General features: G+C 39.2%; 1 protein-coding gene across 1 annotated transcript in view; it reads right to left on the reverse strand.

Annotated features, from left to right (window-relative positions):
• The window catches only part of CAPN2 (calpain 2), a 43,531-nt gene that overhangs the window by 14,761 nt on the left and 5,065 nt on the right, over positions 1-23,705 (reverse strand). The window contains exons 3-10 of the mRNA XM_007426284.4: positions 15,071-15,189; positions 14,130-14,263; positions 12,755-12,923; positions 9,157-9,240; positions 6,451-6,536; positions 4,517-4,591; positions 3,802-3,962; positions 727-896 (exon numbers count right to left, since the gene is read on the reverse strand). Coding sequence (XP_007426346.1) covers positions 727-896; positions 3,802-3,962; positions 4,517-4,591; positions 6,451-6,536; positions 9,157-9,240; positions 12,755-12,923; positions 14,130-14,263; positions 15,071-15,189 — 998 coding nt within the window. The remainder of the gene's footprint in view (positions 1-726; positions 897-3,801; positions 3,963-4,516; positions 4,592-6,450; positions 6,537-9,156; positions 9,241-12,754; positions 12,924-14,129; positions 14,264-15,070; positions 15,190-23,705) is intronic.

Genomic DNA, 23,705 nt, shown 5'->3' on the forward strand with positions numbered 1-23,705 from the left:
GCCATAAAAGGCAGAGGTATTTGATTACAAAATACAAATAAAAAATGACTACAAGAGGTTGGATGTGAGTCCCAAATATCTAATGATCCATGGAGCATAAAATGCATTGATTTTACATAGGTAAAATTTTTAAAAATTGAGTCCAAACAAAGATGGGTTAGTGTCAAACTCTAGAATGTCCAAACCCATGCTTCTTGTATAAAATTACTCTCCATTCTGTTTCCCAACTCTCTCTGTATCTCACATACATGCAAGCCCCCAATGCCTGATTTATTTTTCCTCTCCGTTCTTTTCCTCCTCCTCCCCATAATTCTTCCCCATGATCAGAAAAAGCCAGACACAGTTAAGCCATCTCTCTGCTCAATGAAAGGCACTGGCCCAAGATGAGGTTTCAGAGAAAAGAGACCCACCCAATCTCATTTGTTTAGCTCCTATGAGATTTCCCAAGTAGTAATCTGGCTCTTAGAATCGGAAAGATTCTCCACCCTTGTATAAATCATCATTTCATGCAACTGTCAAGTCAGTAATAAACATAAACTTTAATGAACTGCACATTTATGGTAAAAAAGAGATACCATCTAATTCATTTGTGAAGATTACATGGACTCTTTAATGTTGCAATTCATTAACAAGATATTCCTGAATGTGTCAGTTCTGTGGCTAGAAAGAAGTGATCCATCATCTTTATCTCAAGATTTGGTTTACCAGGAAAAAAACAGAGCTTGCCTCATAGATGGCAAAGCCAATTGTGTGCATATCCTCCCCCATCTTCCTCTGCTTCCGACGGTGTTTCTGAATCAAACCAACTAGGAAGGTGCAACCTTTTTCTGGGTCATCTGGATCCTCATCTTCTTCCTCAAGTTTAATTAAATATTGTGGGTTCGTCCAAAACGTATCTGACAAAATGAAAGGAGGTCACTAAAACTATCCCCAGGGTACAGTAAGTCAACTTATTCTGATTTTCATAAGGAATTGTGGCTTGGAAAGATGCAGCTCTACACATTTTAGATTGGTGTGCCCACCTTAAGAGCACTTATAAATGTATACCTAAAAGCAAGATTTAGAATTATTTCCCCCAGATTATGGATGGGTGTACCTCCTTTTAAACAATTAAATTCCAGTGGAGGTTGTAAATGGAAGTCATGTTTGGTATTGGACTATAAATAAAGTTTGACTGATTGTTTAAATGGAAGTAATTATAAACCATGAAACTTTTGTTTTATTAGTTGGGGTTAGGCTTTCTGTGTCCAATCTATTAAGCACCTTATCTTGTTTCCTCTTGCCTGAGGACATTTTATAAGTCACAGATACGACAATTTGGTTGTTGATGGTATCCTCTGTTAGGTTGAAGTGGACAGTGCTGGGTTGCAGTGATTTCTGCTCCTAGCAGAAGCATCTATTTTTAGAAGTGGCAAAATCAGACTTTGGCTGATCTCAAAAAAGCTAGGCAAGGATAGACTTCATTAGTACTAAGAAGGGAAACTACCAGGATTTCCCAGGGCTGTAGACTAAAACTGGAAAGTTAAAAATGTTCAGGAAGAATGGAATGACAAACCATTGTTGGCAAGAAATCTACTTAGAGTTGAGCTTGACTCAAGGGAATGGACCTTTTTACTGAAAGACTACACTGTGGCCTTTGTCGATTATACTGTGTATCCAGCAAGGCATTATTTTGTCTCCAATATTATTTATTATCTATATGAAGTCACTTGAAGCAGAGTGGGAAAATATGCAGTTGTATTTCTCTGCATTATCTAAACCATGTACTCTCTCATCAGGGAGAGTAGTGCCTGAATACAATGTGAACCTCTGATGAGGACAAATTGGCTGAGGCTGGATCCCAGTAAGCCTGAAGTCCTATGAAGAGGTGATTTCTGGATCTGAGGATTGTGTTATTATGTCTTCTGGTTGGATCTGCATTCTCCTACAGGGACAAGTGGGCAATTTGGGGTGTACTTATAGCATCAACTTTATTATTGGATGCCCCAATAATTACTAGCTATGAATATTTTCACAACTACAGCTGTTCTCAGATAGTCTTGCTATAGTAGTCTAAGCATAAAACCCTTAAGTCTGGATCACTGTAACATGTCCTATATGTGCTTCCTCATAAGGGTGTTTCAAGACTGCAGCAATGCAGAATGCTATTACTAGATTTCTCAGTGGAATCCTTCTGCTGCTTGCCAGTTAGCTACTGAATCATTTTTGAGATGTTACTGTTGGTCTGAAAGGACGTAATATCTGTCAGGTCCAGCCCAAGAACAACGGTGAAACAGTCCAGTCAAGTATAGTTCCTTTCTTTGCTTACACTTTATAGACAGAATCTTGCCAAACTAAATCCATACTACAGCAACTATTGGATATACCCTGGGAGATTCTAGGGAGTGGCTATCCTGAACCTCTTTCGCTTCCCACACTCCCCTTGAGGACTGTATTGTCTCTTGTTCCCCTCCTGGAATGCAAGCCCTCCCTCCTGATAGCCTTGATCTCCCACATCACTCTCCTCCTCATAGATACATTCCATCACAATATCTCAGTTCTTTAAGGAACCTTCAGGCATACCTGATCTTTATGTTCAGGAGCTAATATTCATTCACTTGGGATATGGTGTCCACTTTGTGGAATAAAATTGTGATGAAAATTAGGTAGGCCCTGATGTGGAACATTTTTGCTGGAAACTGAAAGTGCATTTATTTCCACAGGTCCTCCCTTGATTTTAAATCAACATAGTTGATTTCTCATTTATTTTGTTGGCTTTATCTGTATTTCATTGTTTTCATAGTTTTAATCTTTATTTTATTGTACTTGTTACTATAAATAGCTTTGGTCTTTTTAATTAAGAACAAAATGTTATAAATAAAATTCAGATCCTAAGATTTTCTACAAATGGCTGCCAAGAGAGAAGCACACTGAATTTGGGGTTTCATTTCAAAACAAATACAGGACCTTTTTACAACACCAGAGCTGCCAGTTATATCAAATGAATTCAGCTTTCAATGATTTAAAATGCCATTTATTTATTTATGAGTTTTATACATTGCCAAATTTTGGAGGGTCCCAGCACTTCACAAAATAAAAACACCAAACAAAATGCAATGCAATACAATACAATCTGTAACCCCAGGAATGCATATAGCGCCTCAAATTCTTAAGTGCAGCCTTTAGAGTCATTCCAAAAGTTGTCAACAAATTGTAATTTTCATAATGTGATTACATACATGGAGAGTAATTATTACTGTAGTTAATGAACGTGCAGCCTCCGTGTGGCTCTCAAATGTTTGTACTGCTGCTACAATTTATGTGACCATTTCTAGGAGATGATCATTATAATGCATTAAAATAAGATATTTATTTTATCCACAAGGCATTATGAACAAAGTAAATGCCCACATTCCAAACTGATAATAGGCAATTCTGTTACTCACAGATTGTTAGGAAGATACAGGAAAGGTGTGAAATCCTGGCTGTGCCAGAAGGCGTGGGGGCCAGATGGGGGCTCACACCAATGGAGGTGGCTTGTGGGGTGACTGACTTTGCCCCCTGCCCCTGTCATCTTGAATGTTTTTAGTATTTATGTATAGGGTTTGTTTTTTATACTTGATTTTTAATGGATTAATTCATTTTAATTATTTATGGGGTATTTTTAATTGTTGTCGGGGTTTTGATTTTAACTGTGAGCCGCCCAGAGTCCCCCATTGGGGGAGATGGGCAGCATACAAATTCAAAAATAATACATACATACATACATACAGCAGAACAGACATGGATATGAAGGCAAGCATAGGCTGAAAAAAGTCTTACCAGGATAATTTCGGCATCCACCAGCCGTGGAACCTCTTCTCCAGTTTCCATCCATCAAGTTCAAGCTCCATTTTTTATACTTGTCAGAGTTCAGGGTGTCTGGAGTCAAATTACAGATCTCAAGACGAGAATAATGCCTCAGGAAATCACTAAATGACATCCTATGGAATAATGCCAAAAATGACATACTTAGAAAAGGCATTTCAGATAAGCTTCCTCCCTTCTGCTGTTCCAGCATCAAAGAAAACCAAAAAAAATCATTGGTTACTATGAGAGCAAGCTTCCTTGACAAGTTAACTTGCCTCAGTGTCATGCCCTCCAGATATGTTAGATTTCAATGCCCATAATGCTTTCTATCCATACTGGCTGGGAATTCTGGGAGCTGAAATCCAAATGCATCTAGCGGGCGAAAGATTGAGGAAGGCTGAACTATAGCACCATCTAGCAATGGGGTTTCAGGATAGCGACAGCTACTTTTTTCCCCATTCATCTATCTGAAACCTTTCTCCTACACATTTTCTCCTACGTATTCTGATCCTCTATAGTCCAATATGGACCAGGACTTAATATTCATATTTCCATCTAAAATGTGGAATATCTAAGATATCCTTGTTACAGTTTGATGAAATATACTGATGTGACAACATGTTTAAGTATTACAGAAAGATTATATGCTGTCCTTCTCTCCCAACCCTTAGCAAGTCACCATCCATACCAAAATTCTCCATCTTCATGTTGTCTGGTCAGTCTCTCTCTCACTTTTGGATCAACACCATTCCAGTTTGGACAGCTAAATAAAGAAAATCAAAATTATTTGAAGCTTCAGGCTCATACTTAGAGCTATGGATAGTGTTTGTGTTATCCTGGAGGGCCTCAACATTTTAGCTCAAACCCAAACACGTAATGCTTGCATTTGCTGGCACAGTCTGCTTCTATCTCAAGGTACATATTCACCCCTGTCAGCCATTAACAGATGACCAGGGATACCTCAAAAAGTAGCCATTTTTATAGAAGACTTACCACTGCAAAGGTGCTTATTTTATTTTATTTTAATCTCCAGAAAAAGATAATAAGTCACCACAGACAGACTTATCTAATGTTTTTCTGTCCTCAATGTAGCCAGAGGAGGATGAAAAACCAAATAATTAGAGAGAGGGAGTTCCCAGAGATGTCCTTTCAATGTTATCCCTTTCTTCTGTTTTTAGATGACACTATTGATGAGGGAGATTAATTTCATGCAAAATAACCCAGAGATACATTACTTAAAAATTGCCTCTGTAACCCTACAATTGACTGAGTTTAGCTGTTTTCATGACACATTAAGTCCACCTATGCCCAGTTATGTGTATTGTAAGAAGCACTTTGGATTATCACAATGGTGACTATAGCTTTTTGTTTGTTTGTTTTACTTTGAAAGATATAATAAAATTGCCTTGGTAAATTAGTCTTAGAGATCAGTAACAAGATGCACAGTGCAAACAAATATGAAATATTATGCATAGACTAAAGTGCCCCTTTCTGTAATACAGTTCTACAAGGATATTATTTATAGTCTGGAAGAAATACAAAAGCTCTGTAGTCAATACATAAAAGGACTGAAAATAAAATGGAAAAGGAAGATGTGGGAAAGGTGTGTGTTTAGCAGTAAAAACAATTGGTGGATAGATGTTGTCCAAAGGAGAACAGGAAGCATTTAATTCACTCCCTTTTCTGAGAACAGGGAATTCATTTTAAATTATAAGTCAATGGCTAGAAAAAATCTTAGCTAATCAGGACAATGGAAACAGGAAGCTATGATAGGGTCATCTTGAACAAGGAAAGCTAAAAATAAAAATTAAGATTTTGCCCACAATGAGAAATGATTTGATGGCCTTCTGTTTGGCAATCTTGCCTTGAGGTTTTAACTGATTAGCTGGAAATGGAAAAGCAGCATGCTTGAAAGCTGACCTGACAGAGTTCATTTTTGTACAAGCTAGAGATCTATTAAAGAATACTGTTCTTTCCCAGCCTAGTGAACTACAGATATTGCATCTAATAAAGACGAAGTCACTGAACTCATCTAGGTGCCTCCTTCTATTTGATATCCAAGACAAGGGGCTGTCTTGCCGTCTTGTCCCTTCAAAAAGTTTAATATTCACACTTGAGTTTTGCAAAATATAATACTTTATTTAATGTACCTGATGATGCATCAAATTAACTAGGTTCCCTACACACACACACACCACTTCAGTAAAGCCAACAGAGCTTTCCCTCTAACTTTGGCAGGTGAAGGAAGGAGCAGCTAGACAGATACTGTAGTTCATAATGCAGAAATGCATCCATGCTTGGGCCCAAGGCTGTAGGGGCAGCATCCATGTTAGGAAAGTAGGAGAGCATCTTTCCCCCATTGCTAGCTGGAGGGGGTTGGATATTAAATGTTAAAAAAATCCATAACTTTTTATGAATGAGGATTATGCACCTCACCAAAAGAGAGAAGAGATCTCATTATAGTGGCACAGAAAACATGTAATTTTGGTCACTGGTTTCCAACATGCTTTCAAGGAAGCCAACAGTTTAAAGTTTAATCATTCACAATGCAAAACTCTACAGGAAACATTGCTTGCACTGGGCAGCAAATAGACAGCTATGGCCTCAACTTTTAAAACTCACTTATCATTCCATTTTCCAGTCCATTCAACTTCTCCCCAGGGGTTTCGGACCCGGATCAGTTTCTGAATGCTGCCTTGGAAATTCACCTGGTAGGACCAGTAGAAAAAAAACAAGCTATTAACAGATAGAGTAACTGAAAAAGGAAACAATGTGCTTTTAAACTTTTTTGCCTACTTTAGATAGATAGATAGATAGATAGATAGATAGATAGATAGATAGATAGATAGATAGATAGAAGCTAGATACACACATACGTTCATTTGGAGGCCGCGTGCGAATCAGCAGAGGCTAGGAGAGGGCCTGGGATGGCCAGTGCAGGCCACGTGAAAGTTGTGGGAGGCTGGGGGGGCACTCGGAGGGCCAATAGAGGCTTTGTGTGTGGATTGCTTTGGGCGGGAGAAAAAGCATGAGTGACTTACTGGAGCAACTTGCAAAGTTTCCTCCTGGCTTCCCCACTGACTTTTCTTGTGGGAAGCTAGCAGGGAAGGTCCCAAATGGTGATCACATGACTGCGGCTCCCTGCAACATAATTGCCAGCTGGGCATCTGAGTGTCTGGATTGTGATCACTTGACCACAGGGGTGTGGTAATGGATGGAACTTTGAAGACCAGTCATACGTCCATTTTTTCAGCGCAGCCGTATCTTTGAATGGTCGCTGAACGAATGGACGTAAGCTGAGGACTACCTGTAATGCAAGTATAATGTTGCTAGCATGTCTTGCCCATTATTATATTTTGCCATGATATAGTGGTAATATGGAGTTTTATACCATGTATTTCTGGGAATTTTTTGTGAACAAATATAAATGTTTGCATTTTAAATCTATTATTAAACTTCTATTCTTCTTTTTGTGTTAATTCCTTACCCTATTTTACTGGATTACATTGTATCTGTTGTATGGTCTTTGTAAATAGAAATGGTATTATTATATGTATGAAATATGGAGTAGATGTGACGACAACAACAACAACAACAACACTTGTATGCCATCCAACTCTCAATGATTCTTGGTGGCTCACAACAATCAACCAAAAAAATTACAATAAAACCAATAAAACATAAAAAAAATAAAGATAAAAGATAATGCAGGCCACAGAAGCAGAAAGAATTATCCTGGAAGACTTCTGCTTGCCCAGCCCAGGAAGAATAGCAATTCTGAAGAAGACCATTCTCACAACAAAATATAAATAAGAGGTAATTCTCATGTGAATTAGAGGCAGCAATGGCTCTCAAGTAGAAAAGTACCAGGAGATGGGAGAAATGCCAAGGTGGAACTGGCCAAGCCATGATGGACTAATCAACCTTCTTGGAAGTTATAGAAGTTTAGAGGAGCAATAGTCCCTTAGAGCCATCACACAGAACAAGACACTGTGCACAGCGGGCATCCCACTTTGATTCTTCTGAAACTCAAATCTAGCTGGCCAGGGAGATTTTGTGCTGGGTAGGTATGCGTGGCTGTACGGCTACTGTAAGTGATAGTTCAGAAAATGAAGGCTTTTAGTTCTTCTTATTCCCTTCTTGACTTGCAGGTTAGTCAAATATATAGTGTTGATTTTAAGGAATACACACACACGTACATACAGATGTACACACACACACACACACACACACACACACATTTTATATAAAAATATAGAACTTATATGGTTGCCTATCACATACAATGATCCCAGGCAGCTCACAACCAGTAAAAACAGGAATAAAAAACAACCCTTCTGACTAGGCACCAGACTAACCAGACTATTAGCCTCCTGACTCAACCCACATCCTAGCCCAATGTCTGGGGGAAGAGCCAGGTCTTCATGGCCCTCCAGAAGGCTAAAAAGGTAGGGCCCCCTTGAATCTCAGGTGAAGGGCTATTCCAAATGGCGGAAGTGGCTACAGAAAAGGCATGCCTCCGAGGATCCATCAGCTTTCAAGGAAAGGGACTTGGAGTGTGCCCACCCTATCTGACCTAGCAGGATAGGCAGGTAGCCCGGGGGAGAGGTAGTCCCACAAATAACCTGACCCTGTGCCATGTAGGGGGCTTTAAAGGTGATAACCAGTACTTTGAATTGCACCTGGAAAACAAGAGGGAGCCAGCGCAGCTCACACAGCAATAGTGTAACTTGGGCAAACAGTGGGGCACCCAGAATTTATTAGGGACTCTCTTTTCAATTTTTATCTCAAACTTCTGTTTCCTTTTCCCTATTTCTCTGTTCAGTGAGCTCAGTCCCTGGAACCTTGGAAATGAATCCACCCAGATTTCCATTGTGCAAGGAGACTGCAAGAGGTTACTTTATAACAGTGAAATAAACTGCTCTCTAATGGGAGTGAGGCCAATTACAGTTTCTCATGCAATTCTTGGCAAAAAAGCTAAATGTACATTGGCTTGTTTACTGATAGTGTGTACATGGGCATCTGTGGGGAGAGGCAAGGGGGGAAAGGATGGTACGTGAATCATAGTGTCATTGCACAAATAACACAAACTTGTATGAGACATCATGATGCAAATTACATAAGCTACACAAAAATCTCTTCAGGTTAAATGAAGCAACTGACCGTTGTGAAACCATGCAGCCACAAGAGGGAAGCACACTCAACCATCTCACAGAACAACCACTTGAGCAAAAGAAACATCAGAGCACTGGATACAAAATTGGTTCATGGGCATATCATATCCAGAACCAACACTCATCTTTCCCTTTTCCAAATTGGAGAAGTTACCTCTTCAGCTCCTGTGACAGAATATGCATGCCCTTTGACCAGCTTCTGTGTTGTGACTGCCTCAGTCTCAGCAGCACTTGTGATCTAGAAACATGAAGAAATTAAGTTCTATTTACCTAGAAAACTAAGACAGCAATAGGACCAATCCTAATTGGGTAATGCTATGGATACAGTATCAACTAGAAAGAGGGCCAGCTTTACATAGTTACTAGTCCTAAGGACTAATGAAGACTTTCGGATCAGAAGCAGAGATGGGTTGCAACACCATGCTAAGCCATAATGTGGTTTGTTTGATTTTGGCTTAAAATGCTATTAGAACTTACCTGTTTGGCTCTATAAACCATGGCATATGCCATATATATTCAGCCTGCTGTGATTTATTTGGTAAATCAGGATTAAAAATGGTTTAGCACAACATCAGAATGGGTATGACAATACAGGTAGTCCTTACTTAATGACCATTCATTTAGCGACCCTTCAAAATTACTGCGGTGCTGAACAAATGGCAGTTATGCCTGGTCCCTGAAGTTATGGCTGTTGCAGCACTCTTGCAATCACATGATCAAAATTTGGGTGCTTGGCAGCCCACCTGCACTTATGATCGCAGGGGCATTTCAACCCCCCACCTATCTCCCCCCACCATCTCTGCCCTTTAGACTGCCTTGCACTCCACCACTCTGCCAGCCTTGCACTCCTCTCGCCTTGCGATCCGCTCACTCTGCCGCTCCCAGCTGACCATCGCTGTCTTCTTCCTCCCACTGCTGATGAGGCGCGCCTGGCCTGGCCCTTCATGAGGCAGCTGCTAGCTGTGCCAGGCCTTCTTCCCGAGGAAGCTTTTAGAAGCCTTCCAAACCCTCGCAAGAAAGCCACACACGATTTGGACAAGGCTGTGCATGGCCTTGGGAAGAAGGCCTGGCGTGGCCAGCAGCTGCCTTGCAAAGGACCAGGCCGGGTGCTCCTTATCAGCAGCGGGAGGAAGAAGAAGGTGAAGGTCAGCTGGGGGTGACAGGGCGATAGAGGTGGCAGAGTGCAGGGTGACCAAAAGGGCAGAGATGGGGGAGAGATAGGTGGGTGGGGGGAGTTGAAGAGGAAGCAGTCCCTTATCTTACCAAGAATGGCTTGGATCAGGGTGGGTTCTCACCTAACAACTGGTGAGATAACAACAGCAACGGGGACTGCCGGGATTGCTGTCACTAAGCAATGCGGTCACATGATGTCGTGCTTTACAACCGCATCACTTAACGATGGGAATTCTGGTCCCAATTACTGTTGCAACTCGAAGACTACCTGTAATGTAGTTTTGCCTTGAGATGCAAGACGTTTTCTAGCAAGGGACACAAAAAACAAGCCAGCGATGAGTGAATTTTCAATGTAAACTTACTGGTTTGCATTACTGGAATTTGGAAATGTCTGCACTGTGCAGTAAAGTGGATAAAACCTTGTTTCTCCCTTCCTGAAAAGAATAAAAGAGTGATTCCATTCTTATCCCTGGAGAAATTAGTGCACCTGCTGCTGCACTGATATTATTTAGACCACATCTTCCAGACATACCTATCAAAGATTTGCATCCTTACTTTGATTTTTTTATCCTTGAGCCTTCTCCTTTCATTAAAGTACTTCTTTCAAAATGCATTATTTCATTCTAAAATGCAGAGATTATTTTTCAAAACCCTTTGAGCCATTGCTAAAGTTCCTTCCTGCGATGTTTGTCATTTGTTCGAAAAAAAGTCCCCTATCAGGCCATCTGCATATTTCATTAAAACCTTATTGAAAAGGGGCCAGCCTATCAGTTTCAAGCCTGAAGCTCACAAACCACTAGCATTAATTTTGGCAGCAAGAAAAAAAGGAAATGTTTACAACCTTCCTATTTTGGCATTTGCTCTTCATTGTTTTTATTTGAGAAGTTTAACCTCTTATAAGCCAGAGAGAGTATCCTGACCAGTGTGTTTTACTTGGTGTGAAGGAAACTTCCAGATCAGTTCCCTACCTGGAGTGAAACTACATGTGTTTCACTCCAGGTAGCACCCAAGAGGTTTTCAACATATATCTGCCCTAATCACATGGACAACCAGAAAGGCCACAATGTCAAAGACAAGCTCTCATCAGCCAGCCAATTCTTTCCTTGTGTCACAGTTGGCCCAGGCCCTAGATTATTTTCCCCAACTGGGTTTCAGTTCTAAAAAACATATTTCCTGGCAGAAACGTTGTTGAGAATAGTACATGGATAATGTGAGTAGAAAATGTAGCCCAGACATGGTAGGGATTCACCATCCTTCTCATTTTTGTGCTCCTCCTGCATTTTAAGATGAAACTCTGAGGTCATGTTTACATGTACATGGGTAGCTCCCTATTTAGAGACATGCTTTCAAATCTGATGTTATCACAACTGTAAAGGTTGGCTATTGACTTAAAGCAGTCACTGGCTGGGTTCATACTTTAGCTCAATATATTGGATGAACTCAGCCAGTGTAGCTTGTAAACCGTGATTTGGGGCTTAGCATATTATATATGAACTCTCTTAGCCTAATTTACAGTATGATAAAATTTAGAGAGTAGAGGGGCTCATTGGAGACAACACCAGAGAAATATACATAGGCAATAAATCATTCCTTGATAATTGGCCTTAATATTGAGGAAGACCCCTTAAAAGTCAAAGCTTCTCCATTTGGTCTAGTTCTGGAAACAATTACTGTATGCTGAGACATCCAAGTGAAGAGTCATCATTGCCACTAAAGTAAATAAGGAAACCTTCTTGCTGAGAATATCTGTATGTGCATCAGAGCTTACAAAGAGCCAGGACTGGCAAGAGAGGCCACGGGTATATGTTGAAATCACCAAAAGACCTGTTCTGCATTACCTCAGATAATTTTCTGCCACGCAATCAGAGATTTCTAATCCATTTGGATTCAGAATGCTTTCAAAGGGGAAAACAAAATCTGAATGCTCATGCTAGCAATGTTTAATGCTGACAGAGGAACAGTTTAACAATATCCCCTATTTGGATGCTTTAGTTGCTTTAGTGTTTGCTCAGAATTCACTACTGAGTCAGTTGCTTTACTTCATTATATATCTGCTTCTTTCTTATCAGCTGAGCTGGTTGGCCAGAAATTAAAATGGTTCACTCTCTACTTTCAACCCTTCCAGTGAAGATTTCCAGGAATATTGCTTAGTTCTGCTCAATCACTATCGTTATTAGAAGATTTTGGGCTTAGTGTTTACTTGAGAGGGTCTCCAAATGCAGGAAGATGCCTAGATACTACAAAGCAGCAGCTGACTCTGTACTCCTCAGCTGTAGCCTTCATCAACCCATTTATTTGCTGCAAGAGAGGCTAAGCAGCATAGTAATGATGGGGGAAGACATGGTCCTTTCATGCTTTTAGCACAGCACACTTGGCCTCTTCTTGCTCTGTAGCAGACAAGGCTGGTCCACTTTAAAGCTGTACCTCCATTCTTAAAGAAGGGAAGAGCTATGGATTTTTCAGTTTCTAGGCACAGTTTCTGTTCTAGCAAGAAAATTGTCATCATGTCATTATCAATTACATCAGTCAAACAATTCCTCTGCATTCAAAAGAGCTTTGAGAATATAGCATTAACTTACATCAATAGAACACCCAAGGAGAGAACCTTTCTGAAGAGCTTTCTGGATTATTTTGAATAGGTTTGGTGGTGCTTTCTGCAGCTCATACCACTCTGCAATTCCACCAGTGAAGTCCTCAAAGCCTTCAGTAGTGCTTCCCCCTGAAAGAGCTTCATAGGAACCATTCACTCTGTGAAAAATGCAACCGAAACTTTTAATATTTAGTATCTCTATCTTTGAAATCTGATCTTAACAGAGATGGAACCCCATACTTTGGTGTCTAACACTATCTCTTTTTTCATTCATGAAAAGTCAAACATCAACATGGGGACTCTGTCACAAAGGGTTCTTTCACTTATTTAATGACATACTTGGCCTGTATCAATTATTATGTCATATTAAACTATGCATCCAGTATCCCCTGATGTTATGGTATGACTTTATGCTATTGTACTCTTGTTCTGGCTCCAAATAAATGCCATGGATTGTGAAAGTCAGAAACGAATGTTTTTAAAAGGAATATGGGCAAAGTTTAGCTAAAGCAAGCTTTCCACAGAAGTACAACAGGGAATAGGGATGGGCAAATCAATATTTTTCTACTCAGTGTAAGATTAATCTATATTAAATCACTAAAATTTTCTTTTTCAAACAACATCTATTTTTACAATTTTCTTAAACATAAGCCCTTTCACATGATTTTTGAGCTGAAAACTGTATCACAAATGATAAAGAAGAGGGCCATCCAAAAGATAACCATATTTTGGTTCATATATTAATCCAGAAAATACAAATGAGGGCAGTTTGCTTAGAAATGCAGACCAAAGCATATTATCCCTATTGGGACACGAAAGCTCTCCTAGATAGTCAGGTAGGTAGGTCTCTCCCTCTCCCTCTCTTTCAACATTTTTCAGGGTAGCTCACAGCTACAAAGAGAGAAAAGATTAATGGATACTGAATACGCTGGTTTTATTACTATCTTAAAAAATGTTGTGTCATTAAAATGTACTATCTGTATTCTTCCATAGGAGATTTGCAGAATATTAGCAGGAGAAACAATAGGAAGCTAGATTATACTTCCAAAATTAAAAAGGTATGGGAGAAGGGATATTAGAAATAGAGCTATGTATCCAAGGATTGTGAACCCTGTTTAGTTTTGTTAGTCAGAACAAATTTCTAGGCTCTGAATTCTTTCATTCTAAGTTCGTTCTTTTCAGCCAGGTTCAAGCTAGCAGATTTGGGGTCCAAACATAGTAGATAGATCCTCAAAGCCATAAGCCTGCCCACCTGTATATACCCTAGTTTTGGATTTCACTAATGGTAAGAAAATCCAGTATAAAATAAGAGAAGGCTTCTAAAGTTTGCATTAAGTAGCATAATGTTCTTAATCTTCACTTACTTGGCATAGGCCTTCTCCAGCAGGGCACTCCAGAATTCATTCCCCTCTGCTGAATGAACAAAAAGTAGTTCTCCATTTTTGGTAGGCAGTCGGTCATCAACAACAACATCTATCCACTCTCCATACTGCCAGAACTGAAAGGAGAAAAAAAACAATCCAATCAAGGCCTAATGACATGAACTGGAGCCATGCTTTAGGTCAGCAATGCTGGCTGGAAGTTCTGGAGGCTGGGAAGATTGTTCTGGATGGCAAGGAATATGGTTTTTCACAAGAACAATGGAAACACATAATATAACCATAGAAATGTAGAGCTGGAAGGGACTACAAGCATCATCTAGTCAACTTTCTGCAATATGCAGGAAAACTAATTAAACCATCCGTGAGATGTGGCTGTCCATGCCCTTCTTAAAACCTTCAGAGATGGGGAACTCACATCCTCCAATAACTATTCTACCGTTGACAGATTTTACTATGTTTCCTGTATGCAAATACAGAGGCATATAGTAAAATATGCGATAGTGTTTTTCTTATCAAATCTAAATTAACTTTATTTCTGTTATACCATTCCAGAACTTCAAACCAGTGTTGCTGACCAATAGCATGGCTCCAGCTCATGTCACTAGGCCTTGACTAGATATACATACATACCTATCACTGTAGTTCTCTTTGGGGTACATTATGCAAAGCACTATACTTATGTATACTTTTCCAACATTTTTTAAAATTTTACCCTCCCCTTCCACTTCGTGTCTTCAACATTTCCAGAAAGTTTATATCTCATCAGTATTTGTAAATGGGGAATTACTTGAAAAACATTGCTAAGAAAGTGCTATGAAAGCATCATGACCTTCCTGGGAAGAAATTATATCTAAAAGGCCTCTTTCTGTTCTTCCAGTAAATTTTGCCTCAGTGAAACAGCAGAAAACCAGACTCTGTGATACCTGGAAGTGGAAGATTCCTGCATATCTGTCTTGGAAGCTTTGATCACTGGGAACCACTCGAGCCAAAATTTCTTCATTCAAAGTGAGAGAAGCAATGGCTGCTAGAAGCCAACAGTCTCCTGAAAAAACCAAAATAAAACCAAATGCTAATTAAAGACAGACAACAACATTTAGGAAATTTGAGTCCTACTGACCCATCCAGAGCAATCATCTTGTTTAGGGATAAGAAGAAAACATAATAGAATCTATTGACTGATTTGCAGAAGATCAACAGGGTGTAACAACATCAGCTGCCAAATTGTACAGCAGAAATGAAAAAAGCCTGGAATGACGCTGAGTAGATTTTTATTCAGAGGGACAATGAGCCCCATTCAGTTCTGGTAGTCAAAACAAATAATGCTTCAGTTCTATGTCTTTTGCCCTTGGCTCCATTGGTATATATTGGGGTTTTCAGTTCACTCTTGTTCTAACAATGCCAGATAAAGACTGCCACTGCTATGTCCGTGAGAACAGACACTATATCCAAAATATGCTCTACCTGGGTTGGATAGGAAAAGCTCCAGAAATATCCCCCAAAATTATTGAAAACAGCAGACACCTCACTCCCACCCTACATTGCTAGAAATACCTATCAGGGATTATGCAGGCAACAACAGCCTCCTAGGGAACCAAAGGCCTCCATGTCACAACAACCTGAACCCATCAAAAATCAGTGGCTAAGCCAGCAACATTCTGGTCCCCATCCCATTCAATGCAGTTCTGCTTTGATCTTAAGCATGCCACTTAAGCATGCCACTCCTGCATATGTGCTCCTCTCCCATAAACATTCTTGGGACTGGACAGTTGACTTTGCTTTACTCAGCTAAACCAATCACAGACAACAGGCTTCTTTGATTTTATATTTAATGCAAGGTGAGCATCGTGGCAGGCACTGCATGCTGGTTGTGCTTCAGGGCAAACATGGCAATACAGTTGGAACAGTCTGTATACAGAGGTAAACAATCATGTAACAGTATTGATTTGATTTCACAACAACTTTCTCCCCACCTTTTTCTTTCTTTTTGCTCTTCTACAGACATTTAACTGTTATTTAAGAGTCTGTTTGCCTTGAATAAAGAACAATTTTGCACTTCCACTTTGGATAACATTCTGCCCCACAGCAGGGGCACAGGCGTAAGCAATGGGTTAAAATGTATATAAAATGACTTTGGGATCATAGAATAAATCAATTCATTGTTCTTATTTAAGTACAAATGTCCTTATTAAAATTTGGACACATTATGCAAAGACTCCGAGAAAGGTGCAAGGAAACAGAAGAGGATAACCAGCAGTAAGATTGATGGACATACTTACAATGGCAATGAGTGCACTGTTAGAAGACCTGAAGGACCAGGCTGGGGACCAATCATCCTGGAGAAAGTCAATCTATGTGGTTGCTAAGAGTCAACATTGACTTGATGGCACATAATCAATCAGTTGCACTTTAATATAGGTTCTACCCTCCAAAACATTTAGTATATGTTTCATCTCTATGCTCAGAGTTAGATGTAGGAAATGAAGACTTGATCCCAGAAACAAGAGGGTACAGTATACTTAAAGAGACATCCTGAAACTGTCACCCTGGAGAACAGCCACATAAAGAAAAATGTAGTGCCAGGGAATTAAATGCCTACAATTGGACTCACACCTTACTAGAATCCCAGAAGTAGAGATGGTAGCAAGACCCAAATGAGGACCAAATCAGAAGCTGCGTCACACAATTGTTAGCTAACAAGCTCCAACAGCTGGCTAACTCAAAAAGCAAGAATGATACAGATTTCAGAAAGGCATCTTTAATGCTTGCCAGGGATAAAAACCACCTTGAAGACTGTTCAAGATTTGGTTAAGTTCCCAGGCAGATTTATAGCAAGCCAATTAAGGTAAAGTCTCTTTGAAACATATCCTTCCTATTACCCCCACCTCCTGAACCCAATGAATTCCTCTTCCACCTGGTACCCACAGTCTCTTACAGTAGCACAAGCTTCCTATTGCATAGCTCTCCTTTAAAAAGGAAATAAGAATCAGTTTGTGTCCTGGATCAGAACCCTGTTGATAATCCAGGAACATTTGGAGAATAAGGGCAGCTAATAAATGGCTACATTGCTGCCTGGTTGTTATTGGTGCAACATCTCTGTTTATTCACCCCTTTGTGCTCTCATCTGATTCCTTGACTGGAAACTCTTGACCTGGATTAGCATAATTTATCTTAGATGTGCTTCTGCTTTGTCTTGCCTTGCCCTTGCCTTCTGGTCAGCTATTCAGTCTCTCTGGGAAGGTGAGTGAAGTGGGAAATGCTTGAATACACTAACTCAGTAATACAGATTATTGACTTAATTAATTAATTAATTTTTTGGCTTCTATGCTGCTGCAGTCAAGACATTTGTATTAGTTTCTTTGGCAAGGTCCATATATCTGTTGTGGTACTAATGAAAAGAAGCAAAGGATAAAGGTAAATTAACCCAAGGTAATTTTTTGTTATTTCAGCATCATCTTCCCTGTAGATATTTCTATGAGAAAGAACTAGGCCTTTTAGTCCATCTAGAAGGTTCCTCTATCCAGCCATTATCATAGCAGCATACACTCTGAGGCAATGGATTGCAACTCCCAGGTTGCTATAATATCACATGAATCAAGGTTGAATCTCCAGGTAAGCCAGTGAGGTGATCAAAGCAACCTTATGACTCTAGAGAGGGAGAATCCCTAGCAGAATAACCAGTACTTTTTGAGCCCTGCCAATGTAGAAGAAACATCTTCTCCCCTACAGTTCAGCTTTGTTAAAGCCCTTCTTGACATTACCACAAGAAAAAAAAAAGAATGCCTGTGTTAAAACTGGCATAATATTTGCATTTTTCAGTTGTGGGTCAGCAGTTTAAGAGTTCTGGATCCTCTGGATTAAAGGCCTCCTGAATCTTTCATTGATATGAGCAAACTGGTGGTCTCTGGTGGTAGACCTCCTTCACCTTCCACAGAGCACTCTGTCTGCAAAGAGGAGCTTCTCAAAATCTGAGTCTCCTCCCACTCTGTCTCCCACTAGGATTGCTGCCTTAGAGCCCAATTCTGCCTGTAGCATTACAGAGGTCTGAACAAGTATGTTATTTGGGCACACTGGAGCCATAATAGCACCAATATTTCATCATGATACTATAAGGAAACCAGGCACTTCACATTTCAAACTACTTTTTTATATAACATGTATTATAAAATAGTTGTCATTAATTATCTTTTACCACATTTTAGGTCTCACAATTACTTTGTAGTACAGGCCAAATCAAATTTATAATTTCCATATAAAAGATTTAGCAAGCTTCTTGCAAACTAGAATTCATACAGCTTGGTTTTTAAAGAATCCTCTCTGGGTATTCATTAGTATATTTTGAGAAGTGTTCTTCCCCAAAATTCTAATATAGCTAAATGTCTATTTTATTGGTGGATGGTTGCATATAGCCAGGAAGCTTAGTTCATTGGATGTAATGAATCATTAGAGCAAGAGGAAGGAAACCAATGGTGTCTTCATAGAGAAAACATGTTTAGTATTTATACATTTTTCAAAAGAAGTTGCCATGGTATCACAGCAATGGCCTTTAAACAGTTTCCCTCTGAGTGGGAGGGGGCAGATGTCTCCTCTGTAAAAGAGCATATTTGCATAAGAAAAAGAAATATTTTTTCTATAATGGTGTCATGCTACCATACTGTGAAGACCTTCGCTTTACTCACTAAGACTGTCTATAGAGCAGTGTTCCTCAACCTTGACCACGTGAAGTTGTGTGGACTTCAGCTCCCAGAATTCTGGGAGCTCAAGTCCACACACCTTCACGTGGTCAAGGTTGAGGAACCCTGCTACAGAGGGAACATGTTTACGGGGGAGACTTGATAGCATCGTCACGTATTTGTTTCTTTCCCTCCCTCTTTTTCTTTCGTTTGAAATTGAACAGGTTGAAGTAGCAAAACTTTCTAAACTGCCTCTACCAATTTAACTACTCCCATGGTTTATTCTCCCATTCCTATTTTTTTTTAATGGTAAGCAGAAGATGCTATTTGGCAAATGCAATATTGCCCCTCAAGATCATCCTATCACATCCAATGGGAAACTGGGCAGTGGGACTGATAATCACTATACGGAAAAGAGGGGAAGTAAGGTCAAGGGTCTAATAGCTTTTTTGAGTGGAATGCTCTAGGAAGAAAGCCTAGATAAATCCTGAGTCCATCAGCTCACTGCATAACTTAGTTAACTCTCTCAGTCGATGGAATGTAGGCAACAGTATCTCAGCTTGCAAGCTACATACTCTCTAGATTAGAGATCCTAATTGCACAGTAAAGTGGGAACATGCTTGGATAAAACTGGTTGTATATAGCATACCGGTCAAAATGTGCCAAAACTGACTCGTACTGTCCTTAATATTAGTAGGGAATGCTGCATAGGGCATGGCAACAACTAAGACTATTAACCTTTCTCCAGCTTACTTAAAAACATTATGCAAAAGCCTTGATTGACCAAAACCATGATGGGCAGTCTCTTTCTCTCAGACCAACACACCCCATAGTGGGTTGCTGTAGGGAAAATAGGAGGCAGGAGCATTCTGTATGTTCAAAAATAAAGACAGGTTATAATTCTAATAAACTCTAAATAAAATATTGTAGATTATTTAATACATGTTGAAGAATAAATGATAAAGAACAAGTATTAAGGAATGAAACGAAGAAAGGAAGAATAAAGCTGTTGTATGTCGTGAAACTAAGAGAAAGGGGAAGGGTGTAATAGATCTGAATAAAGGTGGCCTAATCTTGTGCAAAGGAATTAATGAATATATGCAGGGAAGTGAAGGTGTAGACTTGCTATCAATGGAAGTGTAAGAAAGAAAATATGAATTGGTGTCATCTAGGCTGTTTTAGTTAATATGAAAGTAAGAATCCACAAGCTGCTGATAGTGCAAGTTATGCTCCATTGAACAGTGATAATAGGAGAAGCAGAGATGAATTTCTCTGCTTCTCCTATTCTCTCACACAATTAAGTGGGCGAGACTGCGACAAGACAGTAAAGATGACTGGACTGTTTGGAAACCCAAGAATGAATGAGAAAGATAACTGGCAAGTATCTGCTAAAAGAAAGGTCTGCTTGTTTTGATATAAATCTAAAAAATATCATTGAGTAGATTGCTTACAACAAAATATTGAAAGAATTACTTAAAAATATAAGGGTGATGGGAGCCTAAGACCATTATTTGGTAGCATCAAGAGTGGATCTTGGGGAAAAACAGGCAGGAAAGAAAAGGAAAAAAGTGAAAGAAATGAGAATGAAAATAGAATGAAAATAGAATGATTGAAGGAAGAGGAAGTATAAGCCCAGTATGAAAAAATATCCAGATTAATCATGCAATAGAATGAATAGAAAGTGAAAATAATGAAAGAGGATGTGGAAGTTGCATGGAACAAAGTGAAAAGTATTATATTATGGAATGCCACAGAAGTGCATAGAGTTACACTAATGGAATATATCAAAAAGGATGCTTGATAGAATAATAAAGTGAAGGAGGCTGTGAATGAGGGAAAATGCATATAAGAGAATTATTGCTACAAAAATGATGAAAGGTATTAGAATCATAGAGTTAAAAGTTATCTCAGAGATCATCTAGTTCAACTTCTTGATCAGTACAGGATCCAGTAGAACATCTCTGACAGATGAAATTCCAGCTTCTGTTTGAAGACCTTTAGTGAAGGAGAATTTACCACTGATTTGCAGCTACTGTCAGATCAATTAGGTGATGCAATGAGGAGTATGGATCTGAAAACTGATATATCAAATCCCCAAATACTGGTGTTTGACACATAAATGGCAAAAAATGCAGCAAGTAGATGAATTTGTGTACCTTGGTAGAATGTTTACTGAAAATATAAAAATAGAGAGATTTTAAGATGTGCAAATGCTGATAGATAGGTAGTAAGTAGTGTGTGGTCTGCTGCAGGACGGACTGTCAGAAGAAGCAAAAATCGCTGTGTATAAGAGCATGCTTCTGCCTACTTTGTTGTATGGAAGTGAGAGTGGGGCATATCAAGAGAAACCTAAATGTAAATTAAGATATGAATACAAGTGAAAATGAGGTACCAAAAAGCATCTGTGGTAAACCAAGAAGAGATCACATCAAGAATGAATGTGTGTTGAATGAATGTGGACTGATTAAAAAAAAGAACTAGTACAAAAGAAGTACATTGAGACTGTTTCATTATACAGAGAATAAATGAGGATTGAATTGCAAAACAAATATAAGGAGAACGAATTGGTTGAGAGGAAGGGGAAGACCAAGAAGCTCATGGTTGGATGGTGTAGATGAGATCATGAAAAAAAGAAGAAGCGAGAAGTTAAAAGAATAAAAGGCAATGTATGAAGTGGTATATGGTTGTGATAGAAACAAGGGTGGTTTGCAGGATAAAAAGGGACGGAGGGGTATTTGTGAATGTATTGTTATAAACTAGGTTTCAGCTATATTTCTTTCTCTTTTACATATCTTATGCTTTTAATTTCTTGCCTCGCTATTTTTTATTCCTTTTCTGCACTCTGCATAACATGGCTAACTCTGAAAGGAAATGGATATGTGTGTATGTATGAAAACATAGATTGAACAATTACCATTTTTAGGAAACAAGTTTGGGCAGAATTGTGATGCATATCACAATTTTCTTCTGTCAAAGTAACCAATGGACTAGAAGGATGAAAGTTATTATCAACTATGCGTGTTGAGTAGCCTCCCATCCCCTTATTCGTTGTCTGAAATCTGGTGTCATCTTTCTGTATTGGAACTATACCTTCCAAGATTCCCAGCCAGGATAAACTAGTGGCCAGGACTGCAGTCTCTTCTTACCACAGTTTGGTAGCAGGATGGGGGAGCAGGCACTGGGTTTCTCTCTGAGCCACTATTTCAGGTTCTATAGACTTGCCTAGAGAGACATTTTGGTGGTTCAATTTAAAAGTTCAGGGATAGGGACCTTGTGGTTACTGAATACTAACTGGCCAACGTAAAGAACGCTGGTAGTTTTTCACTACTTCAATATTTGGAGCCACTAGTGCAATTCATTAGTATACCCGTCAAAAGAACCTTTTGTCAGAGTTGAATTTATGGATTCAAAATGGCCAATTTTATTTTTCCATGGCCTTTCTGACTCTGCAAATCTGAGTCTGTGCATGTTTGTGCTGCATAATATAAGCACCATGGTAAGAAAACAACTGGAATGTCAACAAAATGCTTAGGGCTTCATATCCAGCATCCCTACGTTAAGTCTAAGCACTTGGGTCTTGAAGAAAGAATTGATCTTCATAATTTCCTCTTGTAGGAGGAGAGCCACATTAGACAATCTTATCCAAAAATCAAAAGGAGTCTGGTAGCACCTTTTCAGATTCACTATTTTATTAAAAGGTACACACTTTCATGAACCACAGCTCACTTCATCAGATGACTCACAAGTGGCAGAATTGCAAAGTTAGAAAACCTCAATAAGAAGTTATTAATTTAGGGTACTCAAAGCAGGTTTTCAGTCATAAAAATCAATTTTTTTAGTTCTTATATATGGAAATGTAAAAATGCTTGGAATGTTCATGGGTTCTAAGATAGAGAATCCTTATCTTACATTTCTTAACTGAACATAGCTATCTTACACGTGAACATGTAAAAACAGTTACATCTCACAGTGTTTATAAGACAAATCTTATGTTTACGATCTACATGGGACTGGACAGCATGAAATCTGGGTTCCCAATCCCACAGAGACAATAACTGCATTCAATCAAATAGTCATATATATAGCCCAACTATGCATTTTCATCAACAACGCTGGTTGCTGGAGGGCACAGGGCTTAAGCATGCATTCCCAACACACATTCCTCCAACAAATAACTGTGCACATTGTGACTTTTTGTGTACTGTACAATATATAGCAAAAAGAAGCCAAATTAAGACATTTTAATATTGGCAATGGCCATCAACTCAAGACACCGTGGAGAAGCTAACTTTGAAGTAGGAATGCAAGAATGGTCAGGTAAACATCCACTTAGCCCTGGCAAGGAAGAGGGGGTAAGAAAGAAATTCAAAATAACCCCAGCTTGATTCTCTTTAGTATAAGAGGGAGCAGAGTGAGACTCTGTCAGGTTTTTAAGATTCTGTTACTAAATCCTACAACAATAAAGTAGAACTGCAGTAGGCCTTGTGGTGTCTGTCCGTTTCCTGACCTGGCCTACCTCAAAGGGCTGAGAAGCAAAAAAGCACATAGATAAATTTGTGGAAGATAATGGCTGGCTACAAATCATAATGGACATAGACTCTCCCCATGTTCTGAGAACATATACAGCATCTGCATTATTTGCTAGGGAACAACAAAAGGAGATAGCGATTATTCTTCTTCCTGTTTATGAGCTTCCCAGCACAGTCATGTTCGTCACTATGGAAAGAGAATGGTGGACTTCATCTGTAGTACATGGATACTGTTTTACATGGCACAACTCTGCCAAGGCAGTTTATAAAAAGTGATTAAAATAATGAAACAGTAAAAAAGTAAAATAGTTCCAATGATTTTGTTAAAACTCTAAAAAATCAGTTTATTCACAGCTCTC

This window comes from Python bivittatus, unplaced genomic scaffold (genome assembly GCF_059951505.1).
Source record: "Python bivittatus isolate LINGU-HERP-01145 unplaced genomic scaffold, Pbiv_v1 ctg000020_np1212, whole genome shotgun sequence".
Classification (NCBI taxonomy): domain Eukaryota; kingdom Metazoa; phylum Chordata; class Lepidosauria; order Squamata; family Pythonidae; genus Python; species Python bivittatus.